The following is a 16,608-nucleotide window of genomic DNA, read 5'->3' as shown; positions in this document are numbered from 1 at the left end:
TGTGATTAAGAGAGATGAAGAGATTAAGACCTTATTAAGAGAGATGAAGGATTAGTCCTGAGCCAATAAGGCTATTCCAAGAAAATGACTGCATTGTGAAAAAGCACTACTTCCCTTAAGATCATATTGAACAAAAGCCAAATTAAATCTTTAAATAGAGCTGTGGTAATTATCTCCCCACAGGCCTCAGAAAGAACACCTCTGCCTAGCGGCTAAAGGTTGACTCCTTAATATCTTGACTCTAAAGTGGTTCTTCAGAGACAAAAAAAAAACTCCAGACACTTTATAGAGCACCTCAGAATATCTGAAAAGCAAGTCACAGTCAGAATTATCCATCAGCGTGCAGCTAATAATAACACAGGAAGCTGGTTTCAGCTGCTGTAATGTTTAAAGATGCAAATGGTCATCGAATAAAGTATATTTGCTTTCACAGTTTGATATATCTGAAAAAATATATATAAACAAATGCAAAGCGATCTCAGAACCATGCATAATTAAATTACATTTTCAATAAACCAGGAACTGAAGACATTTGAAAGCATTTTGTCATTTAGTTGATAATTACTTGATTTAGATAATTAAGTTGACCTGTACAGAACTGAACTCACATCCCTTTTCTGGCAGTTAAGGAGACACTTGGGTGGAAAGATAGCAGCTTAAGAGAACTTTCTTCACTTCTATATTTAAATTTCGTTTCCCACAAGTTGATCGGCCCACCAGGAAACGTTCATTTACTCGTTGTGTCTTTTTCATCCCTGTCCCGTCCTGAATGTTTAGTCTGACATGTAATCAAGCAGTAACACACCAGGCAGAATCAACATCTAAGCTGTTGAGTGCTAACAAGAAAGAGTGAGTATTAAATGCATATTTATCTGTCTGTGCTTCTTTGACAGTCTTTAAACACATCCGGCATGAAGGAGCAAATTGGCCGCATAATATATTTGCTTGCGTCTGTGTGTCCTACAATATGAAACAGCAAGTGTGGGAGTTCTACAGTGTGTTCATTGTGTTTGCGAGCAAAGGGTGGGCTGACGGTGCAGCCCTCTGTAATAAAGTTGAGTGGTTTAGGATTAGCCTGCTGTGCTGCGAGCAAGCTTGCGCACAAAGAGGAAAGCCAACATTGCACATGGCAACCTTTGCTGACCACCCACACGCACACTGTACAATACCACCATTTAAAGCTCAGAACAGCAGTTACGGGTAAACAATGAAACCATCACGGTGGATTAACAAGTGAAAGCCAGTGTTTTACATCCTAATTGTACAAATGTTAGTTGGAAGGTGCTGATATTACACTTTTAAACAGTGGTGATTTTGAGGCTAAACATTAAGGTGGAGGCTGCGAACACTAAAGTGACAATCAGCCAGTTAAGACTGTAACCAAGTTTAAATACAAGACAACATGCATTTACTCAAGAACTCAGCAGCGAGTTACAATAGATTTAATCCGATGATCTACAATCTACACAAAACTGCTGAGGGCATTTATAAAGAACGGAATGACTAGCAAACCACCACAGAAAGAAAAACATTATTTTGGAAGGCGTGTAATAGTTTGGAAGGCAGTGCAATATTCCTGAAAGCACAGCCCTGAGCAATCTGATGATTGCTTAAGAACAAGAGACTTTCCAAGGGAAAGCACCTTCTCTTAGTTTGCTTTCAGTTTCTCTGATATTATCATCAGTTCACCGTTTTCCTGTAACATGTTCATTTCAGTGCCAGATTCTTATCCTACTAAAATGGCAGGATACCTTGAGGCTAATTATTTCCCAACTTGTATAATTTTGTATAATAACACAAGCGTACACACCTGAGCTGTTTGTTCGGCCTCGGTAGACATCATCATAAGCCTTCCATTGCTGAGTGACTTGATACACATGGATGAAGATCACCAGCACCCCCACCAAACAAATGAGAGGAACCAGGGCGGCCGTAAAGAGAGCAGCATATACATTAGGTATGAAGCATCTACAAAGATGACAAGAAAGACAAAAAAAAAAAGATTGTCAGTACACAAAAAGGACTCTTACTCAGGTTTATGGTTGCATGTTTGTATATTTAGTATTCCATTGAAGAAAGAACGTAAGTAAAATGGGTTTGAGACAACATGATGGACGTCCTTACGAAGCTTGTTGAATGCTTTCTTAATGGACCACAAAGACACACTGAGGACGTTAATCTCCTGAGATTCTCTCTTTTTTGTCTTTCTCTGACTCCTTTCCTTCTATCTGAGGAATTTCTTCCAGTCAGTATTTGTTTTTGTCCTGTATGAAGTCTCTGGCTGGTATTCGGAATTGGAAAAGCTTTGGGAAACTCAATCCAGAGTAATCTTGTTATGACGTGATCTGTATCAAAATAAGCAGCAGTTGCATTCTGTTCACAGGCCTGGCATCTCTCTGGCCAGACAAACAGAATGGACAAACACAGCCCGTACTCTAGGAGAAATGGCACAATGTAGCCATAATAGAATTCAAAGCATGTGAAATGCTTTGTAAAATAAGCAGCCCATTTTTCACTAGATTTCATCTGATCATAATTTTGAAACACTGGCCTGGTTTAGCATAACATACTGTATATCGTCACGTACAAACATAAAAACACATTTTGAAATCATAAATAAACAAGTAGTTCAGTCCGTATGCACGAATCCCTTTTTTAGTTGTGATACCTGCAAAGTAACTATAGCAACCAACAAGTGGATTCCTCTTCAATTCTGCTGCTTCTCCGGCAGTTCTTAGTTAAAGGATTATCAGGAATTTTATCTAGAGACGTAGGGTGCATTCACACTTGTCTTGTTTTGTTCGATTTAATCGAACTCAAGTTCGTATCCCCCCCTTGGTGCGGATCTTTTGGGCAGGTGTGAATACAGCAATCGCACTCGGGTGCGGACCAAACAACCGCACCGAGACCCAGCTGAAGAGCTGGTCTCGGTCCTCTTCAAAACTAACTCTGGTACGCTTGAGAATTTCTGTCCAATGAATGGATGACCTTAGCACACGTGTGGTTTTGTTTATAATTTCTGGTTCACTTGCAAAAAGGGCAGTGTGAAAGCGAACCACACCGAAAAAAAAAAAAAAATCAACATTGTATTTGGTTCGGACCAAAGCAAGTGAACTAGCGAACTTTCCTGGAGTGAATACACCCTTAGAACATGTCATGCGATAGACACTGTAAAAGACTAGAGACTAGAAGCACAAGTCAAACATGTTCACCCAGTGCATATTTACATAGAAAACACAAGGAATGCAAAAACACATTCTGAACGGGGCCTTACAAATGTCACAGTCTGTAAAGTTTTATTCTCATTTCATTTATCCACTTATATTGTTAGTAAAAGTTTTTTGCACCAAAATAAATTAATAAATAAATGTATTTTTTAAATAACTGTTTTTTTGTGTTCTTATTGTTAACTAAACTATTAAAAACTATTAGAACTATTAAAAGCCAGTTTTGCGCATTGAAATATAGCTTAAATAAAGTCAATTATAAATATTATATAGAAAAAACTTCAATTTAAATGTTGAAAAAAAAGAATAAAACTAATGGTAAAGAGTAAAATATAGAATATAATAAATAGGAAAATAAATAATAATAATAATAATTACAAAATCACATAATAAAATCACTAAAACAAACTAAAATGAAAACAGAAAACAAAAATAAAATCTAATTGGCTACTCGATCTGTGGAAGTAAAAAAGTCATGAATGACATGAAAATAAAGTTTCACTAAATAATCTTTTTTTTGTAGACTGGCAAGTAATGCTTATATAGAACACATGGTATGATGGTAATAGATGGGGCAGTCGTGGCCTAATGGTTAGAGAGTCGGACTTGTAACCCAAAGGTTGCGGGTTCGAGTCTCAGGTCTGGCAAGGATTGTAGGTGGGGGGAGTGAATGACCAGCGCTCTCCTTCCACCTTCAGTACCATGACTGAGGTGAGACCATTGAGCAAGGCACCGAACCCCCAACTGCTCCCCAGGTGCCGCAGCAATATGGCTACCAACTGCTCCGGGTGTGTGTTCACAGTGTGTGTGTGTGTGTGTGTGTGTGTGTGTGTGTGTGTGTGTGTGTGTGTGTGTGTGTGTGTGTGTGTGTGTGTGCACTTGGATGGGTGAAATGCAGAGCACAAATTCCAAATATGGATCACCATACTTGGCCACACATCACGTCCTTTACTTTCCTTTCCTTTCCTAATGTGATGTGACCAATTTATATTTACACATAAAGAGAGGTTTAATGCATGTTAAAATCTACCCTTTAAACTAACGTGTTTTTTTTTTTCTATTTCTACAAGCATTTGACTCCTCCCAGACCGCTGAATCCCTAAGGTACGGGAAAAGGTGAGACCTGTGGTGGCTTGTGAGGTGAGGTGACATCATTTGTTTGTTCTTGGAGAGAGAGATGTTTGGATTTCATGAGTCAACTGGGAGTTTACTTGCTAAGAGCTGCTTTGAGACTGTAATCTTCTGTTATCACTACAGGCTGGGATGGGGTGAAACGGAATGTATGCACAGTCACAGCTTGTGACCTCATACACACAGAGGGGCTAAAAATAGCAGCTCTTCTCAACTTATCAATAACAAACCCCGAGCACACACAATCAATGTAAACAGGGCAAAGAAGAAGAGTGTATATGAGATAGAAAATCGCTTACAATACATTAACACAGGAAATGAGTATCTATGAGCCAAAAAACAGCACAAAAATGTGAGCATTTACATTTGCTGGTGCATGCGTGTTTAAAAAAAATAAATAAATAAAATAAATAAAACCTTGTCAGTAAAGGCATTTCTATGTACAGTTACTTCCATGTTTTTCTAGTGAGTATTTACTTGGACATAGTCTTGTTCCTTGTTCCCGGAAGTTACCTGAATATGACCCAACCTTCCTTTAGAGACATTTAGGGATGTGAAAAGTACCAGTACTTTTAACATCCCTACTCAACTGTATTTATAATTATAAATAGTTTTACTACGGTATGTCCTCATTTAGTTAAGTAAATGTAGCATGTGTGTGTGTGTGTGTGTGAGAGAGACAGCACATATTCACAAACTCACAGATCTCCTTGCACCAGGCCATACACACTATGAATGCTCCATCCAAAGCCTCCCAGCAGGACTACAACCAGAATGATGATGACCAGAGCAGGAAGTCCCCAGCTGAGCAGGAAATAGAGAAGGTAGCGTCTCTCTGTGTGCTCATCATTAATCACCAATATCTGCCAGAAGTTTATGGCCTGGGAAAGACAACACAAATGTTACTAAATAAATAAATGGAAACATCATAAACAAACCAGATTCATAAAAAAGGATAGCTGATTAATGTTTTGATAAGACTAGGCAGCAAGAACCAACTAGCAAATGGACATCTGTTGGTTATATGACCTCATATCTAATTCATTGCAACATCAGCTATTAGTGCTATTAAGAACTAATACTTTCTTGGTCTATACGTTCAGTTAGCCTACTTCACTTTTGGTGACGAGGTACTTCAACAGAGAGTTTAAAATCAACATCAAAATCAAGTCCTGATGTGGCAACTTCATCCATCAGTATTAGCACCATAAATGGATAGGAACTGCAGCAGCTCTGTTTTGCTGTGCTGGGAACTTGGATAAGGGATGAAGAGATAACAGAAGCTGGCAGGATGTTGTGTTAGCTTTTGGGTGTCTAAACACTCTGCAATCTCCCTCCAGCCTCTTTGTAATTATGGAAGAGGTTGGCACCCCGCCATCGAGATTACCCTGTTATGCAACTTCCATTGATCCGTCGCTTCAACCGTGCCAGGACAGGGAGTCTCTGGGATCTATTGAATGGCTATTTTAGCACAGGCTGAAACACGAGTCCCAATGCATAGGAAAGAACTCTTAGATCAATAGTTTTCATTGATAAAGTGTATTTTTTTTCAGTGCCCTTTTAAGGTAGGCGTGGAACATCTGCACTATTTCCATTGAAGGCTGGTGACTTTTGCTCATATTTGCAGTCTGAAGAACTCAACCGCAGTTACCGAAAGTTAGTCTGCAGATTTCAAACAGTCAGAGTTGACAAATCATGTAGTGAATTATGGGCAAATGGTCAGTTTCTTTTATTTAGTCGGAAGACATAGAACATATTTGATAATTTGAGCAAATTTTAGAACGCATATTTTTGTATTGTCTTCTAGCAATGAGGCTGTGTTTCTGTGCGAGTTTGCTGTGTTCGGAACAGCTTGAAAGGCTGGTTAGTGTGTGATCTTCAGTTGTTTAGTGTATGATGACCAGTTTTTCTCTGAAACCATTAACAAAGTCGTTAAGTGTATGACGTTAGGTGTTTTAAAAGCTGTTCGGATTTTAAAATCTGTGTAGTGTATTCCAGTCTTAAGCAAACAAAGACAAAACTCACATTGCTTTAGCCCCAGATTCTCTCAAGGAATTGTTCAAATCAGGTACCAGCGCACAAACAAAATCTGTGGTTAACGCAATTTGTACTGTGCAGTTTCGCATCATGCAGGTTGGTTCTGAGTTCTACATGGTCAGACTATCATAATCTGACAAACTTGGATGTATCTTCTATTTAAACTGTATTGTGGGTGGTTATTGAATAAGATGCAGCTGAAATTTTATACCGAAGGCTCAAAGAAATTAAACAATGAGAAAAGTGCAAACGAAACATTTTTTTCACATCCATTATCACATCACATACGTTATGCAAAGTTTTATTACAGGCTCATTTGTCAGCGGTTTTGAGACTGTTTTGAAATAAAGACAAGCACATGTTCAAATCAATCTCTCCAGGATGCAAATACTTTCCAGTCTGAATCATGATTTACCTTTTCCATCAAAGACAATTTTTGTGTGATTTATTCCATGTGTCTTCATAAACTCACACCCACTTTTGCACATCAACACACTTACATAAACATTGTGTCATACATACTTTACACTTTGGCCCTTCCACTACTGATGGCTCCATCCTCCTAAAACCAATTTTTGTAATTAGCTAGTTAGTTTATTTCATGTTCTCTTGCATAATCTTTCAACACTAGTGCATCAAGTGCCAATAGAGATTACATGCTCTATGTAAACTGCTAAGCCCCTGGTGTTTTTTAGCGTCATTGAGGAGAACAAGATAATCCCACTATGTGAGCAAAACAGCCTTTGATTTCAAGAAGTTTAATTTAGGTGAGAGGTTCCTCCAGGGTCAGTGCTTGGTCCTATGCCTTTTCAAACTAAAGGGAGAAATCCAATGCAACATTAATTCAGATGTTTGTGTTCTGTGTGGGTCTTTGAGGGATTAAAAGCCATGTTCTTTTTTCATTTCATTAAGCATGTTAGGACCAAATCCTGTTTTTGCTTTCGGGGAACAAGACGACCTTCATAGCTTTGAGTGAGTTGACTTTCAGAGACAGGTTTCTGTGGTTAGAAGGGATTACCATACAAAGGAAAGGAGCAGGCAAAAGGGTACAGGTCCAGCAAGATTTATAGGATGGATTTTCAAAAGGTCTCTGAACAGCTATTGCAGGCGTGCTAGAACACCTGCCTGCAAAATCTAAAATTAAATGAATCACACATAGCTGGAACATGTCATGCAGCACGTAATGTAAATCATGTGTTTCTTAACAGATTGAACTACTGAATCAGGCTCATTCCTGAGCCAACAGAGAAAAGTTATGATGATCAAACATTTATGTAAAGAACAAGACTAAGCTTAACCCTACCCCTAAACCTGACCCTCACACAAATCATTTTTGCAATTAAAAAAAAGTATGTGATTTATAACTGTTTTCTTCATGGGGACTGAAATTTTGTCCCTACAATGTCAAAAATGTCAGAAATGTAAACAAAAATATTTACTATACTTGTGGGGACATTTGATCCCCATAATGTAGGGAATACCTGGACCGACCACACACCACACACACACACACACACACACACACTATAAAAAGATACTTTTTAAGATAGTAAGATAACCTTTTGATACAAGCTTCCTGTTCATGGTGTGATATTTATGTGCAAACATTCTCTCATTTTCAGCAACAAGTCAAAACCAAAAAGGCCTTTGATATTTGTTGGATTCTTACAAGCTCTTACAAGTTTATCAGGGTTCGTACACATTTTTACCAATACATTTCCATGACTTTTCCATAACTTTTGACTGTTTGTTTTCTAAAAAAGCACAACGTATGCTGATATTGTGAGTGCACACAAATAAAAGTAGACCCTTAACAGTCCCGAATGATGTATTACTCTTACCTTTATGAGCAAAAATGATGGTTGTTTCCACTGTTATAAGAAAAAAATGCAAGTGATCGTGATGTCCTGCAAAGCGCACTTTAGCTTCTCTGCACAAACGATTGGATACGCGCCTAATAGCACACATTTATCTAGGTTAACCATTTAAACTAACATTGTTTTTTAAAGCATTTTATATAGGCCTATAGATTTTATTTTAGTCAAGTGGTGATGATTTGAGAAGGCTAAATTGATCAAACATAGGCTATGATTAACTCACTGTCTGCCACTGGCCGCTTGGTCGTTACTTTAAAAAAACAAAAACTTGAATTTAACAAACAAAAACATTTTCCAAACATATTTCTAAATTAACGTAATAAAGAAACGAAAATATATATAACCACTTTTGCCATTAAAAACGAAACTGAACTATTTTAATGGCTACAACAGCAGCTGTGTAATTGGGGAAGAGAGAACGAGAAAAAAGACACAGGCTCCAGTCGGACTCGGCCAGTAATTCTGATAATCTGTCGGATAAGGGCCGGACTATGCAAATTTAATGTGTCCTTGCTGAATAAAAGTATCTTACTACCCCCAATTATTTGTTCCAAATGTTGGAGGAACCTCTCACCTAAATTAAACTTCTTGAAATCAAAGGCTGTTTTGCTCACATAGTGGGATTATCTTGTTCTCCTCAATGACGCAAATGACGGATATGTTTGAGGCCCGTGCAGGGTTCTGCTGAGTTTATTTGGTAGCAAACTCAATTTGGTACTGGCAAGGTGGCTTTATATACGCACGAGCGCACTTTGGATGTAACTGCGCACCGCCTCTGGAGCGCGCGAGTGCCGAATGGCTTAAAAAGACGTGCAAATAAATAATACAATTTTCTGATGATGCAACAATGACCCGATTAGGCAAGTGACAATTCTGTCCCGAAATGCGAGTGAAAGTCTTGTATCGCAGCGTGCAGCGGCTCTTGTAGCGCAGACAAGATGCGCCGATGTGAAGCCGTTTGAAGAGAAAGTCAAAGAGAGAAGACGCGTACAGCTGAATCACTCACGCTGTTTTCAAATGACTGATTTGATCAGTCTGTGTGGACTGGACTCAGTCTGTAGGTTTGATAATTTACTCATCAAACCTACATGCTATAGGCTATTGAATAAATGTGTGAATATCCATAATTTGAAAGTCAAAAGCTGCGGGAATGAGTAAAACTATGCGATATAGCCTATGCGCAATCTCGCACCGAAATTCAGGACCTGATTAAACACAATTCTATTATACAGAGTTTTGTGAAATAGATTTCAATGACTTTTCCAAAACTTTCTGGGTTTATTTATTTTTCCAAAACTTTTCCAGGCCTGGAAATTGGTGTTTTAAAATTCCATGACTTTTCCAGGTTTTCATGACCGTACGAACCCTGGTTTATGCATTAATCACACTTAAAAATACACATCAGAGAAACCAACAAAACTATGTTTCAGATTAACTTCTAGAGTTTTGAGGGTTTGTTTCTTGAGGGTAAAACCTTTTTCAGGCAGTCTATTGTCTGAGGGCAATATATACCAAACACTATATACTAAACAATGAAAATGAAGGTGTGTGATTGAAAAAAAATATTGTGAAATTTCTTTTTTACCCTCCTCGTAAGTAAGCTTATTGTTCAAATGAAAGTTTATGCCACACCTTCAACTGACCTGTTGTAAAACCTTTACTCTGAGAACTTCCTGATTTCAACTTCAATTGCGTAAAAGGGTTCATCCCAAAATAAGAGTTTTGTCATCATTTACTCACCCCCATGTTGTTCCAAACCTTTGCTGACCAGGAAAGAAAGTATTTTGAAGAATGTTGGTAACCAGACAGTTGCTGGTAGCCATTGACTTCCATAGTATTTATTTTTTTTGTCAATGACCACTAGCAACTGTTTGGTTACCAACATTTCTCAAAATATCTTCTTTTGTGTTCCAAAAGAGGTATGAAACAACATTTTAACAGATTTTTCATTTTTAAGTGAACTCTATGCCTTTAAGAAGTTAAGAATTATCTTCACATAATCATGAATTAAGGACCCTATCTCAGCTGAATTTCATTAATGAAGCAGGATTAAGTATTTTGATGTGGTCTATACGAAAAAACCTGCTACAATGACCACACAGTAGATGGAAAAAGTTAAGTTTTACCTGTATGAGCATCCAGCTGAACTGGCTGAGGTGGAAGTAATGGAAGAAAAGGCCAAGAGCAGCACAACTGTCCTCTGAGAACATACGTCCCCGGAATGCAGACACCAAGAAACAAATCTGAAAAACACAAAGTGACAGATACATCTGCAGAGGCCCTGAAGTCCTCATACACCCGGTACACACTCAGCAGAAAACACACATTCAGATGACTCTCAGCATTCAGTTCTAGCACCGAGTCCCAGACGAGCATCTCAAATGTCTAAGACTGTTCCTAAATCATTTATACTTATAATATTATTGATAAATATTTGAAGAGCTGACTGTTACATCACACTGCAGAATGGGCAGTTGTAAAGAGCAACAGTTTAAATCATTCTGTGTGTGCCTACTGAGTGTTTAAGCAGTGCAGACAGCTTCATAAAAATAGTTAAAACCAATGCATACTAATCACATTACATTTTCTTTAAATCTTGCTTTTTTCCAAAATGATAATTTCATAATTTCAAGACATTTGGACACAACACATGATAGACAGTAAATATTTTATGTGATTATATATTCTGACTGCTGACCTTAGAATCTAGTTTCCTATTTACAGGGACCTTTTCCAACTGGGACCTTTTTGGTGTGACAAGACATAATCCAAGTCCAAGGGCCAATGTACACTTCAGGAACAGTGCAAAACCTTATCAAACAAAAACAACTGGGTAGTTTCACCTTGTCTACGACCTCTCAGAACTGTATTTGTGGACACATAGAAAAACTGGCAGACAACTCTCATGTGCAGGGCACTAGGTAACGGTCAGGTCTGTGAATACTGTGACCCTTTCAATGCAAACAACACAGTGTTTTTCAACTAAACTGAGCATCCCTGTTGGGAAACCCAAATTGAGGGGAAACTGTGCCTGTGGAAAACCAACCCTGGCTGCTGAGTGAAGGGAAATGTCGAGTCATTACAGACGGGATGGCATTAAATGAGGTACTGTTGGGATAAAAGTCAAGAGGACAGCGAGTGGTATGAGAGGGAGGTGCCGGCGCAGGAAGGAAAAGAGGGCAGGGATGTCTGTAGTGAGCAGTGTCCATCAGGTGCATGCTGGGAAGCGTGATTCTGGGTAGTCGTGAGCTGGCGTGGAAATGTGGTAATGCTGCCAAAAAAGCTCAGTACTGTATGTGTGGGTCATGGTATAATCTCATAAATAAACAAGCACGTATAAAGACAAAAAACATATTCGCCCAAACATATTCATTCATAGTCTGTCATCATTTTACTTTGTGAGCTACATTTTACAATTTACAATATTTAAGGTTAGTTTTGAGGTTAATACAAATCATTTTTGGGTCTGTGTGATATTTACACTCATTGCTGAACAGGACTAACACAAAACAAGATTTCCGGAACAAATAATTGGGGGTAGTAAGATACTTTTATTCAGCAAGGACACATTAAATTGATCAAATGTGACAGCAAAGACATTTATAATGCTACAAAAGATCTCTATTTCAAACAAATGCTGTTTATTGAGCACCGAATCACCATATTAGAATGATTTCTGAAGGATCAGGTGACAATGAAGACTGGAGTAATGGCTGCTGAAAATTCAGCTTTGCTATCACAGGAAAAAAATGAAATTTAAAATATTAAAGTAAAAAAAAAGTTATTTTAATAAGAAGAAAAATAATAATAATTTTAGGTATTGTTATATATACACTATACATTGTACCTAACTTTTCAATGAATGTCATTATTTTATGTGACCCAGCAACGGCATTGTATACATTTCACAAAATTGAGAACTATTTATTTTTAACTAATTCAAAACTATACATCTATTATCGACTATAGACACACATATCGCCATATATAAAATACCAAAAGAAAATAGTTAGAAAAGGAAAAAGCTTGAAAAAAAAAAAATTATGTATGGAAACATTTACAAGGATTGGCTCGTTAGACACACATATCGCCATATATAAAATACCAAAAGAAAATAGTTAGAAAAGGAAAAAGCTTGAAAAAAAAAAATTATGTATGGAAACATTTACAAGGATTGGCTCGGCTTAGCAAAGGCTCAGTTTTTCACAAAGCTTCTTCTGTGTCACAGTAAAAATACAGTGATAGCTTTACAGTGATACCTTCATTAATGCACACCGAGGCAAAGCCCATGTTTTTGTTCCTGTGGCCATCCCAGGGGCGCACACCCGGGTGAGTAAACAGGGAAGAGATCCGTTCGGGTTCCCATTTAATATGATCTGCTCACGTACACCCACTCAGACGATCACACCAGTAACACTAACTGCTGATGGCAGGGGCACCATCCCCCCTCCTCTAATAACCTTTCTGGATGATTCTCTGGTCCACAATTGATCCCGCTGCCTTACGTAACAAAAGAGACATTCAGAAAGACTTCTGAAGCTAAAAGTAGCAGCTAACTCATTTAATCACAAACGACCCGTTCAGTTCATACATCAATCTACAACAAGCTTATCACTGGCCCCTAGGCAACCTTTTATCCTGCAGTAATGTGTATAAATACAGGAAACTTGGCTCCGGCTTAACGGTTCATGATTAATAAGACATCAGCACCTCCGTCATGTGAAACGCATGGCCTCCGATGACATAACCAAAGCAGGTTGGGGGACAGCGGTTCATTCAAAGGCTTGAGAATGAAGATGGCTGATAGAGAGCCACGGTGGAGATTAGAGGACCCTGTGTCTGGGACCTGTCTGGCCTGGAGACAGCCCTCAAGACCAGATGCACTTGATAATGTGGATCTACTTACCCTTTCAGTGCAATCACTCAAACCCATAACAGGGAGTGTCAGAAAATAGACCATACAATCTGACACACGTTATGTTTATAGGACGGATGTACTGCACCGCGCTGTACCATAAACAATATGGGTGTAAACAGTACATGTGTGCAGAACAGTTCATGAGCTCATATCATCATGAGGTAAAAATTAAAAACGCACCAGTACAAAACCTTTCTAATCTGTTTAATTCACAACTTGACTCATTACCACATTTATTATAAATGATCAGTGCAAAAATGGATGTTAGAAAATGATAAATAAAATTAATTTAGTGAGGTTTATGAGTTAAAGTGGGGGAAAAAATCTGTCAATGGAACAAGATACATTTTATAGATACATTTTATAGATATACAGAGTAAAAATGTCTATTAGAAATAAATAAATAAAGCCAAATAATAATAATATTAATAATTACATATTTTAATTACTAAATCCATTATTTGTTATAAATAATACAATTAGTGAAGCTTCTTATAACCAGTCGAAAAATAATAATTTCTTTAAAAAAAAGTTTCTAAAATAATTTATTGTAGGCTGGAGTTACACACCAAAAGTCATGAATTTGTATTGAATCTAAAAATGCTTCATAAACATGCTTCATGCCATAAAGAAAGCAGATTATACTATTCAGCACTATGTCAGGTCAAAAACTGAATTAAAAAAAGTCAAAATGTTCTCTAGGTCAATTGGTTCCTGATGAGACATAGAAGCAGCTGTATCAGGGGTGTCATCATGAAGACTGAGAGATGAGTCACTCACAGCAGCATTATCAGCTTTCTAATGACAATGCTGGATTAATGCCAGACAGTCCCAAAATGTCCCTGTCTTACCTGACCTAATGCCCAAGAGGACAGACATTAGCTATTGTGATTTGTTTGGTTTGGTTCTTGTATGGTTGTATGATGGATGTAAAATATATTTATGTAAAACAAATAATAATAATAATAATGATAAAAAATTCTCATAGCCTCGTTTGTATCAAAAGAAGTATGTCATCTATGGAACAAGACAAAATACATCCATATTCAAATGTAAATTATCTGGAAAAAATCTTAATATCTAGATTCATAGTTAAATTCAGGTAAATGTGTCATGTTTTAAAGGGTGTATAGATATTTTTTGCAGAGCTTACAAAAATATTGTAAAAATTACATAAATTAGACAAAAAGTGTAAATTAGACAAAAATTTGTTTTTGCACTTGTTACATCATGCTACCAGTTTAAATAATTGAAAACATGAAAGTTGCTATGGTAAGAAAGCAGCCGGGAATGTAAATGTAAACAATATTTTTGAAGCTATATTCACAGCTGACTTGGAGTCTCTACAGATATATTTTACCCAGAGGAAGATACTGAGCTTAAAATAGCTGTACACCATGCATTAAAAACATTATGTCTTGACTGACAGGCGGATGACTGGTGAACCATTCATGTTGAATTGGGAATGACAGCCCAGCCAAGAGCTGCAGAGTAAGAGCTACTTCAACATGTGCAGTAAGCTGCTTTGGTTAAAAAGCATTTATTGAAGGACAAATCGATATAAAACAACACCAGCGGCTCTGTGAACGATGTGTCTGCTTTATGTATATCACTGGCCTTGAGACATCTTCTACAAAATCCCAAACTCTTTAGTTATGTTTTGTTCATGATCCCGACTACATTTTCTTGTGATCTCAGCATAACAAAAGTGGTTTTATTTTCTCTTACAAGAGAGAGAAAAAAGGTACGGTGCATGAGTCATGATTTCTCTGGGCAGCCGCAAAGCGTTTAATCGGCTTCTGTCAAGCATCGCTCTATAACCATGCAGACGTCCTGTCACACAAGTTGGCAGGGAATGGAATTGACGACATGTGAATGACGATAAACTTGTTGCCTCTTTCTCAAGTGTCGGACGCTGATTTGTAAAACATAATGGCTGGAGTGAGTACCTGATAAAAGTAAAAACCAATTCACTCAGCCATCTTGCAGCAGTATATACTGAGCTTAGATATAGCTTTTGTTACATTTTGTTTTGTCAAGATCATGCAGGGTTATGTGAAAGGAAAGAATTCTTATTATTAATAATAATAATAACGATGAATGTATAATATAATAAATAATATATAAATAAAAAATAATAATGGATGTACTTCAGTGATATTTTAAAATATAAAATATTCCCTTAAACATTCAATATGTGCAAGTGGATTATGTAGGCTACAAAGTTATTTTTAACTCCATGTTTCCAGTGAGCACAAACGTCTTTATTTTATTTTATATTTTTTTAAGGATATGTTTACCTGTGAAGCAGGTAAATGCATTGATCTCTGCAGTGTGTTTTTGTGTAGTATGCTGCATGCAGAACCACTCCAGTCCTGTACTCCATCGGTGTGCCTTTGAGTGCTACTATATATAGATACTGTGTTAGTCACAGATGCACCTCCCCCTTTTCCAGAGCCGACTGTAAAGGAGTCAAGCAGTCTGTGGCCTCGAGCTGATTTCCACACACACCAGTCAGACAGGTAAACCTCAGTACCAGCCCTGTGGGCATATGTACTGTGTAAAACAAACATGTGTGAAAATAATCTAGAACAGCCCAATGATATATACATTATCTGTGTACAAAACACTCAAACAAGTATTATCGCCAGCTGACGGAAATTTGTACATGCATGGTGATGTGAAGGGAAAAATTGCAGGGTAATAATATAGCAAAGATCCGTCTGCCTTCCCCTCAGAAGGGAGAGCCAGCTAGGCGGTTTCCTGAGGATGCATATGTGTTTGTCATCAAGCAACAAACAAGATATATATTTGGCTCAAGGTGTGGTATTAGCTGCTGTTTTGAAGAATAAATCAATCTCAGCTCCACTGCATGATAGATGATGTTTTTGACATCTTCTTCTCTGACGACTATGTATACTAGTCTGAGTTAAATTGTTATGACTGCACTAACAAAAAAGTATCATGTTATTACCATGTTTTTATTTTTAGACATGGCAAGCATGGTAATGCAGTGGCTATTTACATGATTCATTCATATTTTTGAATAAATCAATCTCAGCTCCACTGCATGATAGATGATGTTTTTGACATCTTCTTCTCTGACGTCTATGTATACTAGTCTGAGTTAAATTGTTATGACTGCACTAACAAAAAAGTATCATTTTATTACCATGTTTTTATTTTTAGACATGGCAAGCATGGTAATGCAATGGCTATTTACATGATTCATTCATATTTTTTCAACAAGTAGAACAACAAAAAGTTGCATCACCGTCTTAAGCTCAACCTGAATTGCACTGCTTCACACCTGAGCAACAGAATAATAATCATTTGGGATTTCCTAAAATGTTCTGCTTATTTGAACAAACAAACCCCCCCCCCAAAAAAAACAAAAAAAAAAAAACCCCCAAAAAAA

The 16,608-nt window shown here is 37.4% G+C and overlaps 1 protein-coding gene across 1 annotated transcript in view; it reads right to left on the bottom strand.

Moving 5' to 3' along the window:
- LOC107669515 (G-protein coupled receptor 98-like) overlaps positions 1–16,608 on the bottom strand; it is a 142,545-nt gene that overhangs the window by 17,458 nt on the left and 108,479 nt on the right. The window contains 3 exon segments of the mRNA XM_016461784.1: positions 1,811–1,968; positions 5,061–5,239; positions 10,399–10,515. Of these exon segments, the coding sequence (XP_016317270.1) occupies positions 1,811–1,968; positions 5,061–5,239; positions 10,399–10,515 (454 nt within the window).

Source organism: Sinocyclocheilus anshuiensis, unplaced genomic scaffold (assembly GCF_001515605.1).
Source record: "Sinocyclocheilus anshuiensis isolate Anshui unplaced genomic scaffold, SAMN03320099.WGS_v1.1 scaffold356, whole genome shotgun sequence".
Classification (NCBI taxonomy): Eukaryota; Metazoa; Chordata; class Actinopteri; order Cypriniformes; family Cyprinidae; genus Sinocyclocheilus; species Sinocyclocheilus anshuiensis.
The sequence above is the reverse complement of the archived record's forward strand: the minus strand, read 5'-3'. Positions and strand labels throughout refer to the sequence as shown.